This window comes from Mustela nigripes, chromosome 3 (genome assembly GCF_022355385.1).
Source record: "Mustela nigripes isolate SB6536 chromosome 3, MUSNIG.SB6536, whole genome shotgun sequence".
Lineage (NCBI taxonomy): Eukaryota > Metazoa > Chordata > Mammalia > Carnivora > Mustelidae > Mustela > Mustela nigripes.
Window position 1 is genome coordinate 26,025,800 of NC_081559.1, and position 27,499 is coordinate 26,053,298.

The 27,499-nt window shown below is 40.6% G+C and overlaps 1 protein-coding gene across 2 annotated transcripts in view; it reads left to right on the top strand.

Annotated features, from left to right (window-relative positions):
• Positions 1–6,045: 6,045 nt before the first annotated feature.
• XRCC5 (X-ray repair cross complementing 5) overlaps positions 6,046–27,499 on the top strand; it is a 93,860-nt gene continuing 72,406 nt past the window's right edge. For both annotated transcript variants that reach the window (XR_009403026.1, XM_059393438.1), the window contains exons 1-8: positions 6,046–6,161; positions 10,295–10,408; positions 13,779–13,962; positions 14,826–14,874; positions 15,913–16,035; positions 19,434–19,625; positions 22,702–22,816; positions 24,740–24,878. Coding sequence is in view for 1 of the 2 variants with exons in the window: in XM_059393438.1 (XP_059249421.1) it covers positions 6,141–6,161; positions 10,295–10,408; positions 13,779–13,962; positions 14,826–14,874; positions 15,913–16,035; positions 19,434–19,625; positions 22,702–22,816; positions 24,740–24,878 (937 nt within the window). In the remaining variant the exon portion in view is untranslated. The remainder of the gene's footprint in view (positions 6,162–10,294; positions 10,409–13,778; positions 13,963–14,825; positions 14,875–15,912; positions 16,036–19,433; positions 19,626–22,701; positions 22,817–24,739; positions 24,879–27,499) is intronic.

Consider the following 27,499-nt stretch of genomic DNA (forward strand, 5'->3'; position numbering starts at 1 on the left):
TGCTTAGGAAGCTGGGCTACCATAGTGCAGCAGAATGTAAAGATTTGAGTGTATCACTTAGATTTTGGTTTAATGGCATAGAATTCAAATCCTAAAATATAAGTGGTTTAAACAAAGTAGAAGTTTCTTTCTTTCTTATATAGAAGAAACCTGAAGGTTGATCATCAGGGGACCTGATGAAGTCATCCAAACCCTAGGCTTTCTTCCCCTACCATTAGGATATAGCCCTCGTCAGCCTTGTCCTCAAAACCTCAGTGGTGACCACATCTCTAGCCCTCGCATCCATGGTTCTTGCAGAATAGAGGAAGGAGCAAAGACATGTATATTCTCCCTGTTTAAGGAGACTTCCCAGAAGTCTCGCTCAAGCTCAACACTTCCTGTATTTCATTGGCTAGGCCTTAGTCACATGACCTTGCAAGCAAAAGAGGCTGGGAAATATAGTTTTTTGATTAGGCAGCTATAGTTCAGGTTAAATATTTGGGTTCTGCTAATTTAAGCAAAAAGAGAAACATGGCAATTTTGGTAGGCATAAAAGAATCTCTGCCTCACGGTAATTATTTAAATATATTCAGATCCCAAACTGCTATTTTGTTTTATTTATTTATTTATTTATTTATTTATTTATGGCTGAATGTTACACAGAGATTTTCTACATAGATACTAGTTACATATACTATGTATATGCTATCAGTAGATAATTAGCATCTCATGTACTTTGCAATTAGTCTGTAATGTCATGTGGTTTCAGGGTTTTTGGAAAGGAAGAATGGAGAGTTGAATACAATAGTAGCACAACTTTTTTCCTGGTAGTGAAGGCAGGACTGGGTTATGATGTTTAATTTAATCTATATATTAAAGACTGTGTAGGGAGGATTTGCAAACTTCCCCCAACAAGGATCAGTAGCCCTAAGCATGGAGAAGACAGGGTTAGGTTTCTGTTGTTTGGCAAGACCTCACAGCCTCACTCAGTCGGACCTTATTGGAGTTTAACCAACAGTATCTTCACTGTGCTATGAAAGCATGTCTTCCTGGCCCCTGCGGGGTGAACACCAGATGAATCTAGATGAATAGAATCTGAACTTATTTTTTTTCTGTTTAAAATTATTCCTGAGGGTGTCTTTCTAATGTCAAAAAAATCGAATCCCAAGAGATCAAGCAGATTTTGGAGGTTTGGGTCCTCACAAGAACAGCTGGTGCCCATTTCTTGTTCCTGTCTCAGGAAGAAGCTACATTCAGAATGGCTGTCAATCAAACCAGACAGGTCAGTACCGCTCTCCCACAGAAGGCCACGGACATTGGCCTGAAGTATGGGGAACACCCTTTTCAGAAGAACCCCCTTTAAAAATAGCAACAACAAAAACTATTATTAGTTTCACACAAAACAAAACTCTGCCCAGCTGTTTTGAAAGTAACCTTGGTGCTCTCTGGTGCTTTTGCAGAAATGTAAACAACTGAAATGATAACAAAGAAAATAAAAATAAAATCAAATTAATTTTGTTCAGATGGTCTTTGAATTTCTCCAAAATTGCTTTGAATGCTACTGTTTGCAGAGAAAGGGTGAGCATGATTGCTGTTCTATGTATGTATAATGATCTTAATATGGATCCTTATGTTTTGACTTTTCCCACATACCACTCATTTATGGTGAGTCCATTTAGGTGGACTGTTTTCCGCAGATCACATATTTACCTAAGCCTACATTAGGAAATTGCAACTGCATTTGTCAGATTTTTCTGGGATTAGGGAAACCAATGGCCAAGGCCAAAAATAATCACGATTAGGACTAGGGTATGGTGGCTGTGGTGGAAATGGAGGAGGATGGGTTGAGGGTGGGGCCAAGGGATACTGAGATGAAGTGGACATGGCTCTCAGACTAGTTAGACTCAAAACCTAGTGGAGGAAGCTTAAATCATTTCACAAGGGCTCTATTAAGGTATATAAAAGCCTCGTCTAGACTTGAGGAAGACTTGACCAAAGAGATCAAAAGGAATCTCATCTTTGCTATCAGCAAATACCTAGAGAATTAATACCATCTATGGACATTCTGTTAGCTCATAGTTGCCTAATCTTTATGGCGAGCATCAAGGAGGACTGCGCGTTCCAATGGCTTTACAGCCATAATATGCCGAGCTGGGTAAACCATATCTGGTCCATGATGACACTGCTACTAAGCCATCTGTCTATTGACACTGAGCAGCATTTTCATATCAGTTCAAGTCCAAGAGGGAATAAAATCTTTATCCTCCAGGATTTTCAATAAAATGATGCTAAATCTTGAAAGTTTAGATGACCTGAAAGTTGCATTGTGCCCTTCATGGCCAACCCTGGACTTACATTTGGCAGTGTTGCAAAAGCATAGTGGCTAACATTATTGCCCACCCCCCCACCTTCCCCTCCAAGGTGCAAACAAGCAGAGGTACTAGAATCTCTTTTATTTGTCCCAGGAAACAAACCTATAGTGGAGGAGGTTTGGGTGAGAGGGAGAGAGAAGAGAGCTAAAGGAGAGAGAGGAAAAAAAAAAAGAGAGAAAATACATACAAGATAAAAGCCCTGATATAGTTGACACCAAATGAACAAATCTTTCAGAATCTCTGAAAGTGAGAAAGAGTTTTATTCGAGCCCAAGTTAGGACAGCTGCCAGGGAAACACACTTCACAGGGAAGAGAGTGCTCTGGGAAATTAACAGTATTTACAGGGTTATGTACTTTTTCCACTGAGATTATAGATTAGCATATGGGCAGGAATCACAAGTTTTATCATAAAGGGATGCAGGGAATAGGAGTATTGATCAGTAACTCAAGGACAAGATATTTTTTGTCATTCACAAAGCCTATGTACAATGCATGTGTGGCAGCCCATAAATCAGGTTTTGGGTCTGAACGAAGATCATATACAACTAATGAGAGAGCAGAAGGCCAGCTGAGGACAAAGCACAAGCTGACAGCTGACACCCTACAACCTACCCCGTCCCTTCCCCACTCACCCCCAGGTGTGTTGTCTTTGGCATTCCTTGGGAACTCCTGGCTGCCCTAAAGCTAAAGGAAGGCAAAACCAAAGGTTAACAATAGAGATCATGCCCAAGAGGACATGATCTCTCCCTTAGTTTATAAATGTCTTAGTGTTTTACGATAAAAAAGTATTCTTATCCATAGCCTATCTTCCAGAGACCCATAGACTCAATTTCCTGGAGTCCTAACATCACCCACCCATCCATTATGATATAGGAAACAAAGGTAAAAGGGAACATAAATAAAATAAAATTTCCTTATAACCTGCAGCCAAGGACTCGTGATAGGAAGGATATAAAGTTTCTCCAGGAAGCTCCCAACTGTCTTACTGTTAATGCTTACTAGAACGAAAAACAACCTTCATTTGACAACGGCAAGGCCTCCAATACCTTGTAGGTCTTCTTTAGCATCTCAAAGTTTTTTTGAAAAACTTTTTCCTTCTGTCCTCCAACTCCCAAGTACATTATCAGTCATCCCTCACAACCTGTCCACGTGCCCAAGGGTCCTGTCCAAGGGTCCTGTCCACATGCCCAAGGGTCCTGTCCACGTGCTTTAATAAAATAACCTTTTTTTTGTACCAAAGACATCTCAAGAATTCTTTGTTGGCCGTCAGCTCTGGATCTAACCTATACACATTCAAAAACTACATCACAGTCATAGTGACTTAGAAATCTGAAATGGCTTCCCTTGTATATCAGGCCTTTGGAGAGGTGTTTTGTTTTGTTTTCATCAACATGAAACATACAAATTTCCTTCACCATAGTGAATTTTTACTAATTTGATTTACCTCTTATATAGATAATTTATAAAAAATATTTGAGTTTTAAAAGAACTCCTTGGTTTTGAGTCAAAAGCTTGAAGTGATGTGACATGGGCCAGGAGTGACCAATCAAGAAATAATTCTTGAGACATTTTCCATACAAAGAAGTGTTCTGAGGGGTGCCTGCGTGGCTCAGTTGGTTTGCTGTCTGACTCCTGATTTCAGCTCAGATCCTGATCTTGGGGAGGTGAGATCAAGCTCTGTGTTAGGCATGGAGCTTGCTTAAGATTCTCTTCCTCTCTCTCTGTTCCTCCTTCCCTCCTCTCTCTTCCTCCCCCCCAAAAAAAAGATGGTGTTTACTTCTTTAAATTTTTAATTAATTAATTAATTAATTATTTTTTAAGAAAGGCAGACTGCCACATACAGCACCTCATCTGGATATGTCTGTAGTCTTGGAAGCTTGACTACCCTATGTTCTCCTACAAATAGACCCTGAGAGCTTTTTTGGAGGTTCTAGCAGAGGAGCGCAGCTCCTTCTACACCCTTGACTGAAGAACGATCCTCTCTTGCATCTGGGAAGGTCATCCTCTTCGACTGAGCAGGCAGCTTTGGGAAGCAGGAACATGGCGTGGTGAGGGAGGAGGGGATACCTGCCTAGCAAGCCAGATCAGCTGAATCAACCCTGTCGATCAATGAGGTGACAGATGTCATAGCCAGATCACCCTCACATCCCTATTTTTAAAAAAGATTTTTATTTATTTGACACACACACACACACACACACACACACACACACACACCACAAGCAGTGGGAGCAGCAGGCAGAGGGAGAGGGAGAAGCAGACTCCCTGTTGAGCAAGGAGCCCAACACCAGCCTGGATCCCAACACCCTGGGATCACAACTGGAGTCCAAGGCAGACAGATGCTTAATCAACTTAGCTACCCAGGTGCTCCAAGATGGTGTTTTTATTAAACCCTGGGGAAAGTACCTGTGGGTAGAAAGAGCCGCCCAGGCATTGTGAGGAGCTATTCATTATATACTTTTAAGGTGGGAGGAAGGGTAAAGACAAAGAAGTTTCCAAAAAGGGATTTTTCATATATTAAATGATACATGTTTGCAACCATCCCCCAAGCACCAATATACATCTGTAGGGTTTCAGGACTGAGGGTTTACTAAACAGTAATAAACGACCTTTTCCTAACACTACCTAGCCCTTTCAAGGTCCTGGAAACCTTGCTTCCAAAATTCTTCAGAGACTTATGCTACTCCTAGTCCCCTCCCAATTTCAAAGTGTAAGTAATCAGTCACCTATCACGATCCCAGGCAGCTCTTTCTGGCCATGGGTTCTGGCCCTGTGCTTTAATAAATCAACCTTCTTGCACCAAAGACATCTCAAGAATTCTTTCTTGGACTGGGGTCTGGGTCTCACGCATCCACATTCAAAAACTCCAACCATTTTTTTAAAAATTCATTTATTTATTTATTTGACAGGCAGAGATAACAAGTAGGCAGAGAGGCAGGCAGAGAGAGAGGAGGAAGCAGGCTTCCCCCTGAGCAGAGAGCCCGATGTGGGGCTCGATCCCAAAACCCTGGGATCATGACCTGAGCCGAAGGCAGAGGTTTCAACCCACTGAGCCCACCCAGGTGGGCCACCCCAACCATTTTTTAAACTAGCGAGGCCTTCAGGCATTATGATTGATCACTGCCGCCTCTAGAACATTCCCTAGATTGGACTTCCAAATTAAATCCTTAAGTATTAATGCTTAATATCCTTCCTTCCAAACTGGCGACGCTTCAAACTATTGGGAGATCCTTCGCAGGTGTTGTTCTGTGCCTCGTCCTGTGCACATTGTCCTGTGCACATTCCATTTCCTCTGCAAAGGAAGGAATCGATCCCACTATTGACAGCCTGGAAAACTGTTCTTTCGGCAGTTGGTTTCAATGCCATCGCGTCTGCGAAGCCTTCCTCTATCTTCCCTTTTCGGAAAAAAACAAACAGGCTTTTAGAGAAGATAAGGGACTTTCTGGATTCATACTCATACTCATGGAAATCGAACTCCAGAACTCTGACCCTGGTGTTGGTGATCTCAACACCAGGAAACGGAAACGGTTTCCGTGAAGTCAATTGCTCTAATCTAGTTTTACAGACCCGAGCAACTCACTGTGCACAAACCCCTTACGGGGTTGGGGGTGTGTGTGGCTGGGACACGCAGGGACTACGCATGCTCAGGCGTCCAGTTTCCCCGCCCCTTCCAGGTTCCGTGGGAAGCGGCTCTTTTTACGACGCTCGGGCTCCGACGCTGCCGGACCTCAGTAGCGGCGCTCGGGGTTCCCGCCCGGAAGAGGCGGCCGCGGTACCGGCGTACCCAACATGGCGCGGCCCGGGAATAAGGTAGAGAGAGCGCGGGTTTGGGCCTTGCGGATGCAGGGGATCCGGAGAGGGTGGTTCGGGAGCAGGAATCGTGGGATCACGGCGGGCCACCGCTGGGTCCAGAGGGGCGGCCGCGCAGGGACAACCTGAGGATCTGGAGCCCGGATACCTGAATTTGAGCCTCGCCCACTCCCCATTCACTCCGCCTCCTTAGCCCTCCCAACCTCTCACTCCCTCTTCACCTCCTCATCCCCCACTCTCCCCGCTCCCCCTGCCTCCTTCTTACTTTCGTAGTCCACCCTTCTCTTCCATTACTTCCTCCATCTCCTCCGTTTCTTTTGAGCCTGGGTTTTTAGAATGTATAGGAGAATGAAAGTTAGCTTTGGTAGACACCTACCCACAGATTTGTAAAACTTAAGACAGGGACCGTGAGTAAAATACGTTTTCTTTCTTTCTTTCTTTTTTTTTTTTTTTTTAAGATTTTGTTTTTATTTATTTGACAGACAGATCACAGGTGGTCAGAGAGTCAGGGAGAGAGAGACGAGGAAGCAGGCTCCCTGCTAAACAGAGAGCCCGATGCAGGGCTCGATCCTAGGACTCTGGGATCATGGCCTGAGCCTAAGGCAGAGGCTTTAACCCACTGAGCCACCCAGGCGCCCCTAAAATACGTTATCATAAAATGTAAAGTAGCATGTTATTACCCCTATCATAATCTAATATTTCACATTTATCGAAAGCTTACTCTGTGAGGCACTGATCTAAACGCTTTTCCGATTGCATGTAATCTTCACGACAAGCCCATGAGGTGAGAAATATTATCCCCAATTTACAGTTGAGAAAAATGAGGCATAAAGAAAGTGAAATGATTATCCCAAGGTTATCCGGTCCCTAAGAGATGGAATTCAGGTTTGAACCCAGGCTGTCTCGTTTCAGAGCCCTACTGTGTTGCTAGGAACCTGTGACCCTCAGTGTCCCAGATTAATAATACACATTATGATGAATTTTTAAAATGATTTTTTTCAATATAGACAAAAAGTGATGGTTGTCTCTGAATGATCACTAGAGGGAAGTGTGTTCCAGAGAATTATTTGTTCATCCAAACATTGAAAGGCTAGGCCCTTTAGTAGGCATCTGGTATAGTTAAGCAAGATAGATGTTTCAGCAACTGATCCCTAGTCCCCACGACTCCCATTGGGAAATGTTGATTAAAGCAATTATGAACATTTGATGTTACCTTTTTGTTCCTCCTGTCACCTGCTGAAAACATTGCAGCAGCTGTATATGGCTGGTGGACTGGGAGCAAAATTCTAACAGCCTGTATTGTTTCCTTGTGCAAATGAAGAGTTGCTATATCTATGCTGCTCAGTTTCCATTTCCTGGTTTTCTTAATGCTGCGGGATAGGAACTTAAAAGTATCACAGAGACCATTCTTCTGCTTCCAGAAAGAAGTTCTGTATGGTAAAACCCTTTGATGGCCATTTTTTGGTTACTTGATTCCTAGTAAAGGACTTTTATTTCTTTAACTTAGAATTTTCTGGTTTGAAAATAGTTTTCTTTTTTAAAAAAAAAGTTCTCTGGACTAAAAAGACTTAATCTTCTAGCTTAGAGTTTTCTGGTTTACCTTAGAGTTTTCTGGTTAAAACCGTTTTCTGCTATATTAGATAAATGGACGACATATTTTGGGACCCTTACATTTTTTAAGATTCTTATGCTCAGGGCATTGAAACTATGGGGGGTACACCTTATCGTTTGCAAAGGAATTTTGTAGTTTATTATCACCTTTTTTCAAACATACTCTCTTTTCTCCAGAAATCTCTTAGTATTAATGCATTATGTTCTACGCTTTGTAAACTAGGGAAAAACTTGAAGTCTTTCTTTTCCATGTGTTGTCTGAGGTATAACCAAATTTAGAAATCATCCGTAACTTCTCTCATAGGAATGCATCCAGATTTTCCACCCCCCCTTTTTTTATTAGATAGGCTCCATACCTAGCATAGAGCCCAATGTGGGGCATGAACTCATGAGGCTGAGATCAACTAAGAGTTGAACGCTTAACTGACTGAGCCACCCAGGCATCCCAGATTTTTCAAACACTTCTAGAGTCAGGAGATCATTGCTTCAGAAGACCGTGGTTCTTCTATTGATCACTTTTTAAAAAATATATATATATTTTTAAACATTTTATTTATTTATTTGACAGACAGAGATCACAAGTAGGCAGAGAGGCAGGCAGAGAGAGAGGAGGGGGAGCAGGCTCCCCACTGAGCAGAGAGCCCGATGCGGGACTCGATCCCAGGACCCTGGGACCATGACCTGAGCCGAAGACAGAGGCTTAACCCACTGAGCCACCCAGGTGCCCCTTAAAAAAATATTTTATTTATTTATTTGACAGAGTGAGAGATCACAAGCAGACAGAGAGTCAGGCAGAGAGAGAGGAGGAAGCAGGCTCCCCACTGAGCAGAGAGCCTGACACGGGGCTGGATCCCACGACCCTGGGATCATGACCTGAGCGGAAGGCAGAGGCTTTAACCCACTGAGCCACCCAGGTGCCCCTATTGATCACTTCTTAATGTTATTTTTCTCCTTTGTATGGAGTCATAACAGTCTTCCTGTAACTTCCATCTGTTGATCCATTCCATCTCTCTCTCTCTGACCAGTCCTTTTCTAACACAGCTGCCAAGTATTTGGGAGGAACTATCATGTAACCCTAAATCTTCTCACTTGGCTCAAATATCTAGTTTTTTTCAAATTGTTCCTCACATACCCTGTTCTGTAGATCCTTCTCTAACCTGCGTATCTCATGTCCTGTTGTAATTAATCTTCATAAGATGTGCTCAGAATTGCTCACGGTTTGTCACCTGTGGTCTGATTAGTACAAAGCACAGGTGAGACTCCCTGTCAAAGAACATTAACTCTGGAAAAAACCGTGGATCACATCTAGTCCAACAACTGCTTCCTGCCTGGAATTAACAGCGAAGTTAAGTGACAGTCAGCCAGGGACTCAAGGCTAATTGGTAATAAAGGTGGGATTGGATCTCAGATCTCCAGGTTGCTAATCTACTCTTGGTTTTCCTTCCTTGAATTCAATACACTGTTGATACAACCTAAAAACATGAAATAGGTGTGGGGAATGTAGTGCTGTAGCCGTCATGTTGGTGACTCACGTTATAATCCACACTGAAATCGTGGGTTGCCATTTGTTCAGGTCTCCAACTCATATTCATTTGAATTCTGGATGCCAAATGTAAAATTTTGCATGTAACTATTTTATTTTAGTTTGTTTTCCTATTCCCTTAGTCCCGATGTATGCAATTGCTGTCTATTGATGAGGCGTCTCTGTGGTTCCCTTACCTGTAAGTCCCCATATTCCCATGTTTGAATCCTGTTCTTCTTTAAGGCTTACACAAAGATCACATACATCCAGAAGGCTTTCCTGCCTCCTTACCCCTCCTTTATCTACTCTACCATCCCCTCCACCAGTCTTGGGTAGATGCCCCTCCTGTTTACTCTCTCAGTGCCCACCGCATGCATCTGTCACGGAATATTCTGCCATTATTATTTGTTTGTGTGTCTTTGTCCTCTACTAGGATAGATTTGGTGTCGTAGTCTTCATTTTAGACCCCAGTTTACGAACTGATTCAAATTGATGGGGTATAGCATTTCAGTATGTATAGGTTGTAGCCGTCACCTTTTGCCTCAAAAATGCTTCTTCATAACAGGCTACCCCCAAATCAGAGGCTTAGGAAAAAAGCATCTATTCTCATGCTTGTGGCTCTGCATGTCAACTGTCTGATGTATTTTGGGGTCTGCTGCACTGGACTTAGCTCTGGTCTGTGGGTTGTTTTTAGGTTTGCTCCCTCTGGGTTTACTCCTGGGCTCAGGCTGAGCAACAGCAGCATCCTGGAGCATCCTGGCTTTCTATTTTTCAAAAAATATTAGGACTATTTAAAGTTTCACTGTCATAAACATTTATATGTCTTACATACATTCTTTAAGTAGAACAGTCTCCCTCCCTCTGTCCTGTAGTCCCTAAGTCTCCTAGAGTACAGACAGGTTCTTTGAGTGAAATAAGCAAAGGCCATACCTGTTTTTCTTTTCTTTTTATTTTTAATGACCATTATTAACATTTTCTCACTCTCTGACATTGTTTCTAGGCAGCTGTTGTACTGTGTATGGATGTGGGCTCCGCCATGAGTAACTCCCTTCCTGGCGAAGAGTCCCCATTTGAACTAGCAAGGAAGGTGATGACCATGTTTGTGCAGCGACAGGTAAGTTTTGAGCTTATAACTCTTGTTTTAACTGCTTGTTGTCTCCACTTAGTAACACAAGATACCAGCCTGCCTAGGATGTCCAGCCTCAGTACTTTTGGTACTTTATATTTTTTCAATTTTTTTTTTTTTAGAGAAAGGACATGAGCCAGGGAGGGGCAGCGGGAGGAGAGGAAGAATCCCAAGCCGACTCCATGCTGAGCACAGGGCCCAGCACGGGGATCCCGAGATCATGACCTGGAGTGAAATCAAGAGTCTGATGCTTAACTAACTAAGCAACCCAGGCACCCCCAACCTCAGTGTCTTGGGAATCTGAGGAGTTTTTTTTAACATATACTTATGTACAAGTCCAACTACCACTAGAGCCTGACATTTTTACTTCCTTTGTTTTGGCCCCTCCATTAGATATTATAGTTTTTTATCAGAAACAAGGCAAAATAAAAATGTTTACAAATAGTCTCTAGAGCCAGGCGGCCTGGGTTTGCTCCGTCATGACGTTTACTAACCTCGTGATTTTAATTAAGTACTTCAGCTACTTTGTGCCTATTCCAAGTAACCTTTTGCTGATAACGCATTATCCCAAAACTTAATGTCTTAAATTACTTTTTTTTTTTTTTTTTTTAAATTATCTCTCCTGGTTTTAAGGGATGGCTGGATGGCTCAGTTTGGCTTCTTGCGGTCGCTTATGCAAGGGCATTCAGATGTTGGCTGGGCTGAATCACTTGAAGGCTAAACTGAGCTGGACTCCTAAGGTGGCTGGCTCACCCTCATGGCTAGAAGTTAAATCTTCTGTTGGCTCTGAGCTCAGCTGGGGCTGTCCATCAGAACCCTTGCATGTGGTCTTTCCATGTAGTTTGGGATTCCTACAGGGTGGCAGCTGGTTCTAAGAAGGAAGTTTCTAAGAGTGGTTATTCCAAGAGACCTGCCTGTATGGCTTTTTATGACCTAGCTTTAGAAATCCAAGGAGGTCATTTCTGCTGTTAGCAGCCAAGCAAGTCACTTAGACTAGTTCACATTCAGGGGGGTCAGGAATGGGATGAATAAGACTCCCCTGTTGATTTCTGTCCCTTCTTGGTATGACTGCTACTTTTCCTAAAGCCATGAAGTTCTGCCTTATTCAGTGGCAGCTCCTACTCCTCCTGGACACCTCCATTGTTTCTTCTGGGTGCTGCCCTTTTCACTAGGCACTATGACATCCCACCTGTCACCCTTGATTTTAACAAATTTTGATGACCTGGAGTCCTCGATGTGTCAAGAAGAGAATGCCTCTAACCCCATTCCTAGTTTTAGTAATTTGTGTTATTTGCATTTAAGTAATGGTCCTATATCTCAATGTATAGATTTTTTTTAATTTGTTTTTTATTTTATTTATTTATTATTACTATTTTTTAAGTAGGCTCCTTGCCCAATGTGGTGTTTGAACTCACAACCTTGGGATGGAGACTTGCATGCTCTACCAACCGAGCTAACCAGGCGCCCCTAGATTTTTTTTTTTTTTTTTTAAGAGAAGCCGTTCTTGCACTTTTTCTTCTCGGCTCTGCCTCTTCCTTGGGAGTCTGAATCTGGAAGACTGGGTAACAGCACTTGGTGCCTGTCTCCTGCTGCATTCAAAATTTCCTTCCCTTTCCTGGCTGAGATTTTGTTGTTGAGCAAGATTACCTTGCTTTAGGATGAAGTCTTGTCCAGGACAGAGGTAGAATTCTAGTTGGGCTGCCCCATTGCTGGACATGTTTGAACCTCAATAACTAGGATTTTTTTTCTGCCTGGTGCAACTAGGAATTGTATCTGGAATTATTAGCATGCTGGGTACTTTAAGAGACCAAACAATAATAAAGAAGGATAGGATTCCATCCTCTTCCCAGGCAGCATTCTTCCCACTGATGGAAAAGTCTTGGGTTAGGTAGGTGGGAACAGGACTGCCTTTTGGGTCAGATATTGTTTTTTATTTTTACATTTTCTTATTAACTGTTTCAGGGCACTTGGGTAGCTCAGTTGGTTAAGGGTCTGCCTTTGTCTCAGGTCATGATCCCAGGATCCTGGGATTTAGTCCCAAGTCAGGTTCCCTGCTTCTCCCTCTCGTCCCCACTCCTTCTCTTTTGCTATCTCTTTCACTATCTTTGTTTCTCTTTCGCTCAAATATATAAATATTTAAAATAAAAATAATTAAAAAGAAGAAATGATTCATAAAAGAGGCAAATACAGAGAATAATATAATGAAAGCTATTTTTCCATTATCTAGCACTATACACTACTTAAGTTCTGCCACATTTGATTGATTTCTTTTTCTTTTTTTCTTAAAAATAGTTACAAATAGGGGCCCCTGATTGGCTCAGTCATTAAAGCTTCTCAGCTTGGGTCATGATTCTGGGGTGCTAGGATGAAGCTCTGTGTTGGTCTCCCTGCTCAGCAGGGAGTCTGCTTCTTCCTCTGCCCTCTCCCTGCTCATATGTACCCTCTCTCTCAAATAATTAAGTAAAATCTTAAACACACACACACACACAGAATAATTACAGATAAACTTGAAGCGCTCTGTATATCCCTTCCCAGTTCTCTCCTTTCCTCTTTTCCTCAGAATTTGCAGTAATTACTATGCATGTTTTATACTTTTGGATGTTAAGCATATTCATAAATAATATTTAGTATCATATGAAACTCTCAAAAATGTGTGTAATGTTTTTATATAATTCGGCAACTTATTTTTTCTCAACCTTATGTTTTTAAGATTTACTCATCCTGATAAGCATGCACAAATTTATTCATTTTTTCATTGAGGTGTAATATTTTGTTCTATAAGTATTCTGTAGTGTGTTTTTGCATTCTGTGGATGGGTAGTTAGTTTGTTTCCACTTCTCTCCTGTTATGAACAGTGTCCAAGTGAACTCTCTTGAAGTGTACTCTCTTCTCCAGTACATATGCAAGAATTTCTCTATGGTATATATACCTGTGAGTGAAATTGCTGGGATACAGGACATGAACCAGCAGTTATTTTTCTAATCCTCTGGAAAATTGAAACCTTGAGTCATCATTCCAGAAGGATAGATTAAAATAATTTCAAATTATCCATAATTTATTTTCATTGAGAATTAAAGTCTGATTTGGCTGGACGACACCAAGAGCAGTTACCAGTCTCTACTCCCCTATGTCCAAATTCTGTTGAAATGAATGATAAGATCTATACTCAGTGAAAGTCTTCTTAGAGGCTAGGAATTGTCTATCATCATCCCGTGGACCATCTGGCCTAGTGTTCTGTTGTTGACAGTGACCCCAGGAACATGCCATAGGTATGGTTGTCTTACTCCCTGAAGGTTAGGTATCCAATGGCTTCCAGGTGGTACTCAATGATTCTTAACCTTTTAACTTTCTTCTCTAGGTGTTTGCTGAGAGCAGGGATGAAATTGCTTTAGTCCTTTTTGGTACAGATGGCACCGAGAATGCCCTTGCTGGTAAGGATCAGTATCAGAACATCACAGTGCACAGACACCTGATGCTACCAGATTTTGACTTGCTGGAGGACATTGAAAGAAAAATCCAACCAGGTTCCCAACAAGCTGACTGTATCCTTTTTCAACCAGAGAAGACTCCTACGAAATTTCCTTTATACTGGGGAATCATAATCTAGTTATGAATCATAATCTAGTTATGGTGAGGCTCCCTAGAATCTCAGCCCAAGAATATGGATGTTTTTGGCTCTAGGAACATGGAGGTGGTGTATGTTAGGATTTAATGTGAAATTAATCAGTTTGGATTTGGCCCTCCAGTCACTTACCCTTTCGCTCTGTTAGTGATATTGGGGACTTGGGAAGTACCATAAGGGAAAGATACCTGTGGGTGTATTTGTCTATTGATATGTGCAGAGGGATTGTTGGTAGAGATGGTTAGAGATGTTAGGATGCAGAGAAGATAATAGTAGAATAAAGCAGTAGTGTTCTCAGTGCTTTCCTAGACAGAGGGTATTTTTGTTGCAAAAGTCATCTAAATATATATTTAGATAAATGATATCTAAACCGAGATTTGCAATTTCTTCCACAGATGCTATGATTTTAAGGGCTTACTCTTACTTTTGTAAACAGTAATGGTATCCCTGGTCACTGGGAGGTGTTCCTGTGCTGAGTGACTTGCAAATGCTAAATTATACCTCACTTCATCTTTAAGAGTAGACTGTAATCAGCACAAATGAATTTAGAGATAGTAAAATGGCTTCATAATTTTTGTCTCCATAATTGGGAATATGGTAGATTACCTTCCAGATAAACTTTGGAAGAAGGGCAATTTGGCAAGTACTTTTAAATCATCACAGAGTCAGCCCAGAGTCCACAGTTTCAAGCCCTGTTGACCTCACTGGAAAGAAGTAAAGAAGTTGCGTGTTCTTGGGATAAAGGGACTCTTTAGTGGTATCTTCTGCCCTTAACTAGCCAAGTCCTGGATGCACTCATTGTGTGCATGGATGTGATTCAACAAGAAACTGTGTAAGTGTCTCAATTGAAGAGAGGTGGAAATGAGCTTCTCGGCTAAAATTACATGTTGATGTATTCTGTGTGTTGTGTGATTTCATTGTAATTGAGCTGCATGTTTGTGTGGCTAAGGAAACATTTGATAGAATTCAGTGGTCCAGTTCGCCCTTTATTTTTTAAGTTTAAAAAGAGGAAGGGCTATAGTTGATGAGAATGTCTCTGGGAGAAATAAATGTTTGGCTTGTTTCAAGTTCCTTTCTTATTTGACTTAAGTTAATTACCAGGAACGTAAAAAAAAAGTTAGATGGTATTGTTCCTAATCTTGCTGAATTAAATGCATGAAACTAATATAACACCATATGTTAACTAACTGGAATTAAAATAAAAACTTAAAAAAATTTTTTAAAGTTGTAGTATTAAAACAATTAAATTTTTTTAAATTAAAATTTTTTAAATTAAAAAAAAAATTTAATTCATTACTTGTTTAATTGCTGTGCCTTTAAAATGTGGGTCTTTGAATATATACACACCCACCCATCCCTTGACTGTTAGGAAGAACATTTGCACAAAATCTGGGGCCTAGATTTGTATTATCATTTCTCAATCTCTTTACATTTTGTATAAAGTCCTGCCCCTGGCCCTGTGAGTGGAATCTGACCAGGGTATTTGGAAAGTGAACCCTTGCAAGGCTGATGTAGTTCCTGGGAGAATTCCTTGTTTACATTTTGGCTAAGTGGAGGCTGGAAAAGGGATCCTTTCTAATCACAATGACCACATCATTAACTGAAGTTAGAGTTCGTAAATCAGGGATTTAATATTTCCATATTGCTCAAAAATTTTGATTATATGCTTCGTAGGTTGTAGTTACTTGATTATATGTTAGTAGGATCTTAATTGAGCATCAATGATACGTGGGATTCTAGAATGTAATCACATTTGTTAACTATCTAGATTAGTTTCTTAACCTCTTTCTGCTCGTTGACCAAGTATATTTGAGTTTGTGGGTAGAAATTCAAGAGAATGATTTCTTATTGTAATAACTCTCTCTTTTAGAGGAAAGAAGTTTGAGAAGAGGCATATTGAAGTGTTCACTGACCTCAGCAGCCCATTCAGCAAAGATCAGCTGGACGTTATAATCCATAACTTGAAGAAATTTGGCATCTCCCTGCAGTTCTTGTAAGACCATGAGAATAATGTCTGAAGACCAGTCCTGCACTCCCATAACACAGGGAGTGGGGCCCCTTTCTAGAGTGCTTGGTTCCCAAGAGTCTCTCTGTGCTTAGAGTCGAAATATGTCAGATGACTGACTTCAGCAAACGTTCACGAGAGTTCCCGCTGTTCCAGGAACCCTTGAGTTTTAGTGATGAAGGGATGAAAGTCACAATGAAATGGGAATTTAGCTCACTAGCAGATTGTTTATTGGCTCTTCTTAGACTCAAAGAACTGAGGAAACTTTTGAGGATAGTCAGTTTATCCCCTGCCTATGTAGAGGACTTTACCCAAACAATTCCCAGATTGGTGATTTCTTTTGCTCAATAGCTCTAGAGTACTCTATTTTGCAGGCAGGAACTGTTTTTTGTTTTTTTGTTTTTTAAGATTTTTTACTTATTTGTCAGAGAGAGAGAGAGAGATAGCATGCAAGCACAGGCAGACAGAGTGGCAGGCAGAGTCAGAGGGAGAAGCAGGCTCCCTGCGGAGCAAGGAGCCCAATGTGGGACTCGATCCCAGGATGCTGGGATCATGACCTGAGCCGAAGGCAGCTGCTTAACCAACTGAGCCACCCAGGCGTCCCCAGGCAGGAGCTGTTTTTAGGGTAGAGACACATTTCAACACGAGAATCATTTTAAACACATAGAATGTTTATCTCTAAGTCTTTTTCAAATCTAAAGGATATGCACATGTATGTAAAATGTAATTTGCTTTTGTGTATTTAGAAATGGGGTATGCAGATTCCAGGGAAAAATGTTCAAAGAAGGGGTGCCTGTGTGGCTCAGTCAGTTAAGCCTCTGACTCTTGATTTCGGCTCAGATCACGATCTCAGTGTGGTGAGGTTTAGCCCTGCAGTGGACTCTGTGCTGAGCCTGGAGCCTGCTTAAGATTCTCTCCATCCCTCAGCCCCTCCCCCGACACCCATTCAGCGCTAGCACACACTTTCTCTCTCTCTTAAAAAAAAAAAACAAAAAGTTCACAAAATATTTCACCATTTATTGCAAGACAGAAACTCTCCTTGCCCAATAACTTGAATGCCCCGCCCCATCCCAGGCATTTACTTTATCTTCTGTCCCTAACAAGAAAGTTGTTTTTTTTTTTTTTTACCACAGTGATCATTCCTGCTGCATTTGAAACTTGTCTTATCTTGTCCTATTTTTGGTGAAAGCAGAGTGATGGTATAGGATGTTGACTTATTAGTCTTCTGGGGACACTCATTTTCCAGATCGAGAGCTATACCGGGAAGCCTCCAGCTTAGAACGGTAAGCCTTTGGCTTCTTTGAAAGGCCTGCCGTGGGGAATTAAGAACCTCTCTTGCATGTATGTATCTCTTAAGACTGCAGAGGGGCATCTTTTTTCTGTAGAACTGTAGAAAAATAGTTCAGAGTAACCCATCAAACTGATACTTGTTAAGATAGTACTTCAGAGAAATTAAGTGCTTTTTAAGTGACACTTCTCTTCGTATTGAGTTGAGGTTTTCACAGTACTTCAAAAGCCCTGCCTGGCTCCTCTTCCCTGTTCATAATTTCAGGATGCCTTTACATGGTTGAAGCCTACTGCACTTCTGTCAAAGTCATTGGAAAGGGCTTTTTTGCCTGAGTGATACTGTAAAGTGTGTCGAAGAAGGAGTATAGCCTTGTCGTCTATCTCCGCTTAGGTGACAGGTTGCATTTTTTTCCTTGGGCATTACGCTCTATTCCTATGCTATAAATCTCCAGCACAACAAAATGAAGTTTCTGGTTTTATTGTTTGATGTAACCCAGATATGACTGCTTGTTCCAGTTGGAACAGGCCCAAGCAGCACTGAGTTCTGAGCAGGCTCATCTCATTCCTTGGACCTTGTTTTAGTTTCTTCTGTTGGCTGTTGTGAAAGTGTCAATGTGGTCAAAAGCAGAGTAGAAAGAAATGTTACTGTAACTTCTTTTTGTTGGAGAACTTCCCGACTCTCGATTTTCATCTCATTCCCCTCTTTGTTCAGGTTACGGTGGTAGAAACAGCAGTGGCCTGGTACAGGACCTGTGTGCCATACACCGCTTCCTGGAGGCTCTTTATCCAGTAGGTCTCACAGGACATCTGTGCCTGTCATGCGGAGTGCATGTAGAAAACATTTAAACAGGGAGCATTATTTTAATTATAGCAAATCAAATAGTAAAGAAACTACCTTAAAAATAACCATCCACATGGGCGTGACCAGTAGGTGACGCTGAGTGAACTGAAAAGTCTGTTCTTTGGGTTTCAGGGGGAGTGAAGTGATACGCTGCCTTGGAAAGAACTTTATCGTTTGATCAGGGGACAGTCTTTGCTGTGTCACTCACTGGCTGTGTGGCTTGGCCAGCTTGCTTCGCCTCTGTAGCTTCAGTTGCTTTTTAGGACGTGGAGATAGAAATCTCTGTCCACTTAGAAGGATTAAATGAGGTTGTTTACATGAAAGCATTTAGAAAGTGCCATATACAGTATTACCATAAAATTTGTTTGGTTGGTTGATTTTTCATTTTGTATATTGATTATTGAATCTCTGTGACTGGTAGTCACAATCTAGTTTTAGTCTCATTTCAAACAACTGGAGTGTGGAACACAAGAACAAAATTGGTTTTCCCTATTTCCAGCAATTAAGTGATGTCTATATGGGAATGCTAGATCTACAGTAATAAAGGTAACATGTATTTAAGTATTTTGTACACATTCTATCATTTAATTCTTCATAATCACATCAAGGGATCATTAAAGGCTATTTTATTTTATTTTTTATTATTCTTTTTGGCTGCCTAGACTAGTGCCCACCTTTTTCTAGGAAGCAGTTCTTCCTACACTTTAACCTCATGACTCAGCTGAGAGCCAACATCTTCTTAGTCCCCAGGCTACCACTTCTACCTGGCTTATCTGAATTTATGACTGATGCTAGAGCATTAGATACTCAGTCCACTCCTCTTTGGTAGTAGAGCTGGACAGTGTGTGCTCAAAGGCATTCAGAGACGATGTGGAGGAAGCCATTCAGAGAGTGAAGCCAGCATGAAGGCACATGGAGACAACATGGAGACAGTGAGAGGGTCAGGTAGTCCTTAACGTGGTTGAGACTGGATCCAGTCCTCCTAAGGCATGTGCAACCCTGCACTTCCAATTATTTGGTTATGTAAACCAACGAATTCCCCCCCTTCAGCAAACCAAAAAGGCCTCAGTCACTTGAAACTAATAGAATATTGACTAAGTTCGGTAAGTGCCATCTGACAGATGAGAAATTTAAAGCTCTGATGACCGACATGCCCGTTTTGTCATAGCTAGTGATCCACAGTCACAGGATTAGAGCCCAGCTTATTTCTTGACTTCAAAGCTTGTCGTCTTAACTACTGCTGATTTTTTCCTGATAGTTTGCCTTTCCCCGTTGGCAAGGAGGATGGAACTGGGGACAGGGGAGATGGGAACGCACGCTCAGACCACCATGGACCCTCCTTTCCTCTAAAAGGAATTACTGAGCAGCAAAAAGAAGGTGTTCGGATGGTGAAAAAGGTGATGATGTCTTTAGAAGGTGAAGATGGGCTAGATGAAATTTATTCCTTCAGGTAAGAAGTGAAAACATTGATTGCAACTTTCAATAGTGACCATGTAAATTTCTCTTTTGATCGGGGCTCCCTAATTAGCTACTCTTGAATTAGCTGCCATTATTCAATAAATGTTCTGACTTTTATTGAAGAAACAGTGCACCAACCCCCTATCCCCTTTTCTGTTTGTGTGGTCAGAACAAGACTTCTGGTTTATTTCCAGGACAGTGTGTTTGAAGTTTGGAAATGTATAGATACCACAAAAGATTTAACAAATCAAAATGTAAAAGATGAGATAGTAGATTTCTTCTTTATGCCAAGTTTGGGGCACAGTTCGTGGGCCCTTTCTTTTTATTCACCTGAAAAATACATTCCTAATTCTGAAAAGTGGTTTCAGATCTGAAATGGTATCCTCTTAATCTCTGATTTAGGTTTTAAGAGATGGCATACTTAACTGTAATAGACTTTTTTTCTTTAAAAGACTTTAAAAAAAATTTTTGGTCAAAAAATAGTTTGTTCAGACAAAACAAAACAAAACATCCAAAATATAATGAATTTATAATCTATATCTTTTATGTGGGTTTTGTAAAGGCAAAACAATTTTAAAAATGTGAAATCCTTGAAGTACTGATTAACAGTAAAACAAACTGCCTTTGCAACCTTTCAGTTAGAGACAATGGGAGAGACTGTGTTAGTCTCCATGTTAGTATTCTTGGTTGGAATCGGACATGGATTTATTCTGAGCAAAGAACCCAAGAAGGTTTGAGGAGCCTGACTTGGGAAAAGTAGCAGTAGAACACTGTATAGTATGGCTTGTGGAATTTCATGTTCTGCAGGAGAGTACTCCTTAATTCCTGTTCATCAATCAACACACAAAATACAGGCATTTTGAGCAAAGTTCTAAATTGAAATAAAAGTTCAGCAATTGAGATATTTTTGAGTAGTTAGGTGATACATACCCCAATTTTTTTCTCAGCTATGATTTTGAAATTTTTATATTTTTAATATATTACAAGAAATACAAACAGTAATCCTGATTTTCTAAATACATACACCCTTGAAAGACTGTGGGTAATGGGAATTTTAGAAATTGAATTGTAGTTTCCATAGGGGTTGGAAAAGGAATCAGGAAGGAATCCTGTAAAGTGACGTTTCTTATCATAATACGTGTTCTTACTGTACTGTGCGCAGATATGCGCTTCTAACTTCTTTATTTCAAATTTGGACATGGCTTGCTCTGATATCAGACTATAGGTCTTAACCTAAGAAATTCACCATGATGTGATAAATAAAAATTGTAGGCCTAAACAAATTAATGTTTAAAAAGTTCATTTTCCTGTATCATAGCCAGGAGGGAAATTACCATGTGTTGTCCTCATGTCCTCACAATTTGAAGATACTTTGATTTGATACAACAGCCATTATCCACTGTGGCTACTTAAATTTGAATACATTAAAATTAAATAAAATTAAAAATTTAGTTGCTTGGTCACTCTAGCCACATTTCATGTACTCAGCAGCCTTTTGGACAGGCATGGTTAGAAATAGAACATTTTTATCATTGCAGAAAGTTGTACTGGACAGCCCTGGGCCAGACTTGTCCTCATCCAGACTTCGCTTGAGGAGATTCAGGTCTACTGCAGAAATGATCCACTTGTTCTCAGATGTTATGTATTAGATGCTAATTTTTAGAAATTCTCTTGGAGCTGAATTCAAAACTTACAGTGGTTTTACATGTGACTCAAACTAAGTAATGTCCTATGGATATGTTAGATCTGTTTCAGACCCCTTCATTCCTCAACAGTCCAAAGCCAAGAAATATCATTAACTTTGTTTATTTGTTTGTTTATTATCATAGACTAGAAGTAGGGTGCCTGGTAGAATATCTACTGTTTGTTATGGATTATTTCTGAAAATTGGAGTCTTTTGAAACCTCTTTGTCCTTAACTCTGAATAACGTCAGATAATTCTCTACCTTTTTGTAGATTTGTTTTGCATTTGCGCCAAGGGAATTGATCTTGGTCTGGATTACCGCCCCCCCCCTTTTTTTAAGGTTTTATTTATTTATTTGTGAGAAAGACAGAGGGAGAGAGAGTACAAGCAGGGAGAGTGGCAGGCAGGGGGAGAAGCAGGCTTCCCAGTGAGCAGGGAGCTGGACGTGGGGCTCAATCCTAGGACCCTGGGATGATAACATGAGCTGAAGGCAGATGCTTAACTGACTGGGCCACCCAGGCGTCCCTGGATTATATGCTTTGAATGTGTTTGGTCATTGGTTTCTTTCTTAGTGAATATAGGAAATTCCAAATATTTCCTATAATCTTGTCTATTGTGTTTGATTAGGGACCAGATAAAAATAGAATTGATCCTCATTTATGTTTCAAATAAAGTAACCCTTTACATTGTGTTTGTTACTTCCCAATTCCCCATCCCTTCCAGTAGAAAACTTGGAGTTAACGTGCTTTATCTTAAGACTAAATATGGACTAAATTCCTTTATTCCCTGGAGGGTCTTTATTTAACTCTCTCCATTGTGTATATATATATACTTTTATTTAAGGTGATTGGAATGAAGTAGTAAGTTAGAGAGTTATGAGCAGCGATACTTTGGGATGGGACTCACCTTTTAATATCCTGAAGCCAGAGGTTCTTATATCTAGGTCCATGGTTTTCAGGGAGCTGGTGATCCCTTTAAATTGTGGGCAAACTCTAAGAAGTGTGCTTTTATCATATCTTCAACATGTCCTTGGTCTTGAAAAAATCGTTAAGAACCAGGGGCTGAATTGAAAGAGAAGATTGAGTAGGGGAAGAGAGAGATGTTCTTTTTCACCTGTCGGTAATGTAATTCAGTTTCTTCCTCCTAAGCCAACTCGGTTGTATTCTGGCTCTCTCCCAACTGGTGGTTGTCATTTTCCTGCCATCCCTTGCTGTTCCTCTCATAATGATAAATGACAATTCGCTTCTTGTTCTGGAAAATTAACTGCATCACCCCCAGCAAGGTTAATGTTTTAAAATTGTTTTTGTTACATGTGTATTTTTTCATTGTATATATAAATATTTTATTAAGTGAGAGTTACATATATGTTTATTTTTTATTTAAGTGAGAGTCTGAGACAACTGTGTGTCTTTAAGAAAATTGAGAAGCGTTCGATTCCTTGGCACTGCACTCTGACCATCGGCTCCAGTTTGTCTATAAAGATCGTGGCTTATAAATCGGTAGGTGGTACTTACACATTTTTAATTTTCAATTTTTAATTTTTAAATTTTTTTTATTTTTAAGTAATCTCTGCACCTCGCATGGGGCTCAAATTCACAGCTCCAAGATGAAGAGTTGTATGCTCTACTAGCTGAGCCAGCCAGGCACCACCCCCCCCCAACTCATATTTTTTAAAGCAATGCATCAGGCAGGCAAATATGCTTATATAAGGAACTGCCAATTCATTTGTGAGTTATTACTACCATAATTATTGCCTCTCTAACTGTTCTCCCTGTTCATCTCATCTCTCTTTAGCTTTTTTATGTAAAATGCATTTAGAATAGAAAATTTTAAAAATCATCTGTAATCCAGATTCCTTCCTTTCTCTTACTTTTTTTTTCTTTTTTGAAAGAAAATGGAATGCATGAAATCATGTCACTGTAGTATCATAGCAGAAATACAGATATACACTAAAGAAGTCCAGAATTTTGAAAACTCAGTCTCACCCAGTTCAGTTATTAATAATCTGGCAGTAACAGCATCTGTGAACTATCAAAAACTATTGACTTGTGACTGTGAAATTGCCTTTTGTAATCTCTTTATATGTGTACAAAATAGTACACTTTCAAAAATAAGTTGCTTTTGGTGATTATTGGTGAAATTGCAGTTTGAGTAGGAGTCTGTGATCTGTGCCTCTGTGTGACCTTTCTTGCCTGTTTTCTTTAAATGAACAAATTAAATACATACAAACAAACATCTAAGTGTAGAAAATACACAAAAACGTGTTTATATAATCAAGTAATCTTTTTATAATCAGGGCCTTAATTCTAAGACACATGCTACATCCATGAAAACCTTGGAGGGTGCTGGTTTTTTTCAGCTGCCATCAAGGCCTGGAATAGAATACAGTCTTCTCTTTTTGTTTTAAAGGAGATTTAAAAAATTTTTTTAAATATTTTATTTATTTATTTGTCAGAGAGAGAGCAAGCAGAAACGGGGAGCAGCAGGCAGAGGGAGAAACAAATGCCTTGCCGAGCAGGGAGCCCAATACAGGACTTGATCCCAGAACCCTAGGATCACGACCTCAGCTGACGGCAGATTCTTTTTTTTTTAAAGATTTTATTTATTTATTTGACAGACAGAGATCACAAGTAGGCAGAGAGGCGGGGAGAGAGAGAGAGCGGGGTGGGGGGAAGCAGGCTCCTTGCTGAGCAGAGAGCCTGATGTGGGGCTTGATCCCAGGACCCTGAGATCACGACCTGAGCTGAAGGCAGAGGCTTTAACCCACTGAGCCACCCAGGTACCCCTGAAAGTTGTTTCTTTTTTTTTTTTTTTTTTTAAGATTTTATTTATTTATTTGACAGATCACAAGTAGGCAGAGAGGCAGACAGAGAAAGAGTGGGAATCAGACTCCCTGCTGAGCAGAGAGCCCCATGTGAGGCTCGATCCCAGGACCCTGAGATCACGACCTGAGCTGAAGGCAGAGGCTTAACCCACTGAGCCACCCAGGCACCCCTGAAGGCAGATTCTTAACTGACTGAGCCACCCAGGCATCCCTTCTCTTCTTTTTTTTCTAGTTTTCTTTCTGGATTTCCTTATTGAGTTCTGGCTTCTGATAGACAGCTCTCCCTTTTCTCTCTGTTGGAAGACAAGTAACAGTGTGTGGTCCCATTTTATGAATATGAAGGTTTTGTATAGAAAATGCTTATGTGTATATAAATAATTAATATTTATATGTGGATTACCTTGGGGGGAAAATTAAATGCAGGAAGAGTTATGAAATAAGTGAAAATTTCCACAGTTGGCCAGAGCAAACAGAATGGTTTAGCTAGAGTAATTGTTACAGACTTTTCTTATAAAGCAGAGAATATATGGGGTTTTCATTTTTTCATTAGAATCCTGGCTTTACTTGTTTTCCCTTTATTTTTCTTTTTGGAATTAAGATTATACAGGAGAGAGTTAAAAAGTCTTGGACCGTTGTGGATGCCAGAACCCTCAAGAAAGAAGATCTACAGAAAGAAACCGTTTATTGCTTAAATGATGACAATGAAACAGAGGTCCTGAAGGAAGACACTATTCAAGGTGCGCCTGTGAGAGAGCTGCTTCAGGGCAGTGGGAGGCCAGCTTGGGTTTGTGCTGGTAGTGTTGGTGGATGTTTTTCTCAGTTCTAGAGACATGACCATGGGAGGGACCATGAGCTCATCTGTTGGGTCCGAGGCAGGATGGTTCCCAGGATGCACTTGGGTACTCCCTCTGGGATCAACATGTACTCCAGTGACAAGACTTAATACTTGGTTTTATTTTAAAGTTTGAAACATACTAGCTAAGAGTACTTCTATTAATGTGGCCGAACGAGTTTCTTTGTTTACTTCCATGGTGATTATTCTTCTGAGTGCCAATTTCAGGTCTTGAAGATCTTGCTAGCTCTGCTCCCTTCAGGTAGTTTAGGGGATCAGAAACATTTGTGTCCATTATATGGCTTTATGTTCACAAGGTTGTTTACAGTTGTATGATACATTCGATCTGTGTAGTATGTCTGGAGGGCACCTCTCTCCAGAGGGCTTACAAGTTAGCTGAGAGTGTCTGAATTTTCAAGAGCTAAAATTAGAAGATACCAAGATGGTTAAGATAGAAGCCAGTCTTTAGGTAAATTCATTGCCAGGCTTTGTGTTAATTTGCAAGCCTTGAAGAAAAGCCTTTCGTCTATGGCACTAACTCTCAGTGTTTGTGTGTAGTGTGGAGGAGAGTGGTTGTGATTCCTTTCTTTCTCCTGATCGATTATCAGTAGAAAATGTAATTAGTATGCTGCAATCCCTACTAATTCTTTTTTTTTTTTTTTTTTTTAAGATTTTATTTATTTATTTATTTGACAGAGAGAGATCACAAGTAGGCAGAGAGGCAGGCAGAGAGAGAGAGAGGAGGAAACAGGCTCCCTGCCGAGCAGAGAGCCCGATGCGGGACTCGATCCCAGGACCCTGAGATCATGACCTGAGCTGAAGGCAGCGGCTTAACCCACTGAGCCACCCAGGCGCCCCCTACTAATTCTTTAATTCAGTTCCATATGATAGTGTGGTTACAAAATGTGAATTTTGGAGTCAGATCTCGGTTAGAATCATACCTCCATCAGTTACTAATCGTATGATCCTCCTATAATGACTGAAAGAAAGAAGAGGATGTTTAAAGGTATAAGACCAGGAAAGTAGAGGCCTTCTCAGGGACAGCAGGTAGTTGGGCTGGTGTGTCCACCTACACAGTTTAGTACTTGGAAGTGATATCCCGTAGACCGGCCTCCTGAAACAGGCATCACATTCTTGTTTCCGTTTTACAGATGAAAGAATTGAGGCTGAAAGACACTCATTCACGTATTCAAAGTCCTGCAGCTAGCAACGGGCAGAACTTGAACCCAGGACTGCCCTACTTCAGAGTCTGTGTTTCTGCAGACTGTTCTGAATTAGGAAGGGCTTTGAATGACAGGCTGAAGAGTTGATGCTTAATCGTGAAAGCAACCTGGAGCTGTTTCTAGTTTGGAGGAATAGAGTGTCATTGAGATTGTGTATTAGGGAGATTAATATGATGGAGATAAGGTGCCAGTTCTTTTGGTTGCAAGCAAAAAAACCAAAACCCAAAAAACAAAAGCAACACATCTCTGTTTATTTTAGGCGAAAAGGACATTTATTCACTTATTGCTGGAGCAGTGGAGAGGGAAGAAGTAAACATTGAGTTCAGAGGGCACAGAGGCAGCTTTTGTCTTGTCCCTTGGTGCAGCTACCCACATTCTTCCTTTGCCTCTCCTCCACTCTCTGCCCCCTCTTGGCAGACACAGGCCCAGCAGACCTATGTGTGCAAACGAATACGGTTTTATGTTGCAGTCTATTCTGTGCTTTTTGCCATGTACAAAATTTAGGTACTGATTTTTTTCCTTTCAGTAGATGAACCAGAAAACACAAGACAGGTCTTTTTTTTGTTTGTTTGTTTGTTTTTTTAAATACCTTAAAAATTAGTTGTTGTTGTTTTAAATTAAATTATTTTTTCTAAACATATAATATATTTTTATCCTCAGGGGTACAGGTCTGTGAATCGCCAGGTTTACACACTTCGCAGCACGCAGTTTTAATTAGAATTTTCAAGTTAAAAAATTCAAGTAAGATGTCTCGTGACTGGCAAGAGTTAGGAAAAACCACTATTAGTCACGTGCCATACATTTTCCTGATAATTTTTTTTTTAAGGTTTATATATCTATTTGAAAGAGAGAGCAGGAGAGAGAGCACAAGCAGGGGGAGCTGGAGGCAGAAGGAGAAGCAGGCTCCCTGCTGGGCTGGTAGCCTGCTGGGTAGGGAGCCTGATGCAGGACTTGATTCCAGGACTCTGGGATCATGACCTGAGCCAAAGGTAAACGCTTAACCAACTGAGCCACCCAGGCACCTCTCCCTGATAATTTTTTGTTGGGGTTTTTATTTTTATCACCAGCTTTTTAAAAAGACATATATGAAAATACAAATGTGTGTTTTTTTTTTAATTAAATGCTTGGCATCAACAGATTAACAGGAACAGATAAACTGGATCACAGATTCTACCCCAAACAAAGAAGTTTCTTTGTTTCTCGGAATAAAGGTGCACGTGCTTTTCCTTTCCATTTACCCATTTATCCATATAAGTTTCTTTGTTTCTCGGAATAAAGGTGCACGTGCTTTTCCTTTCCATTT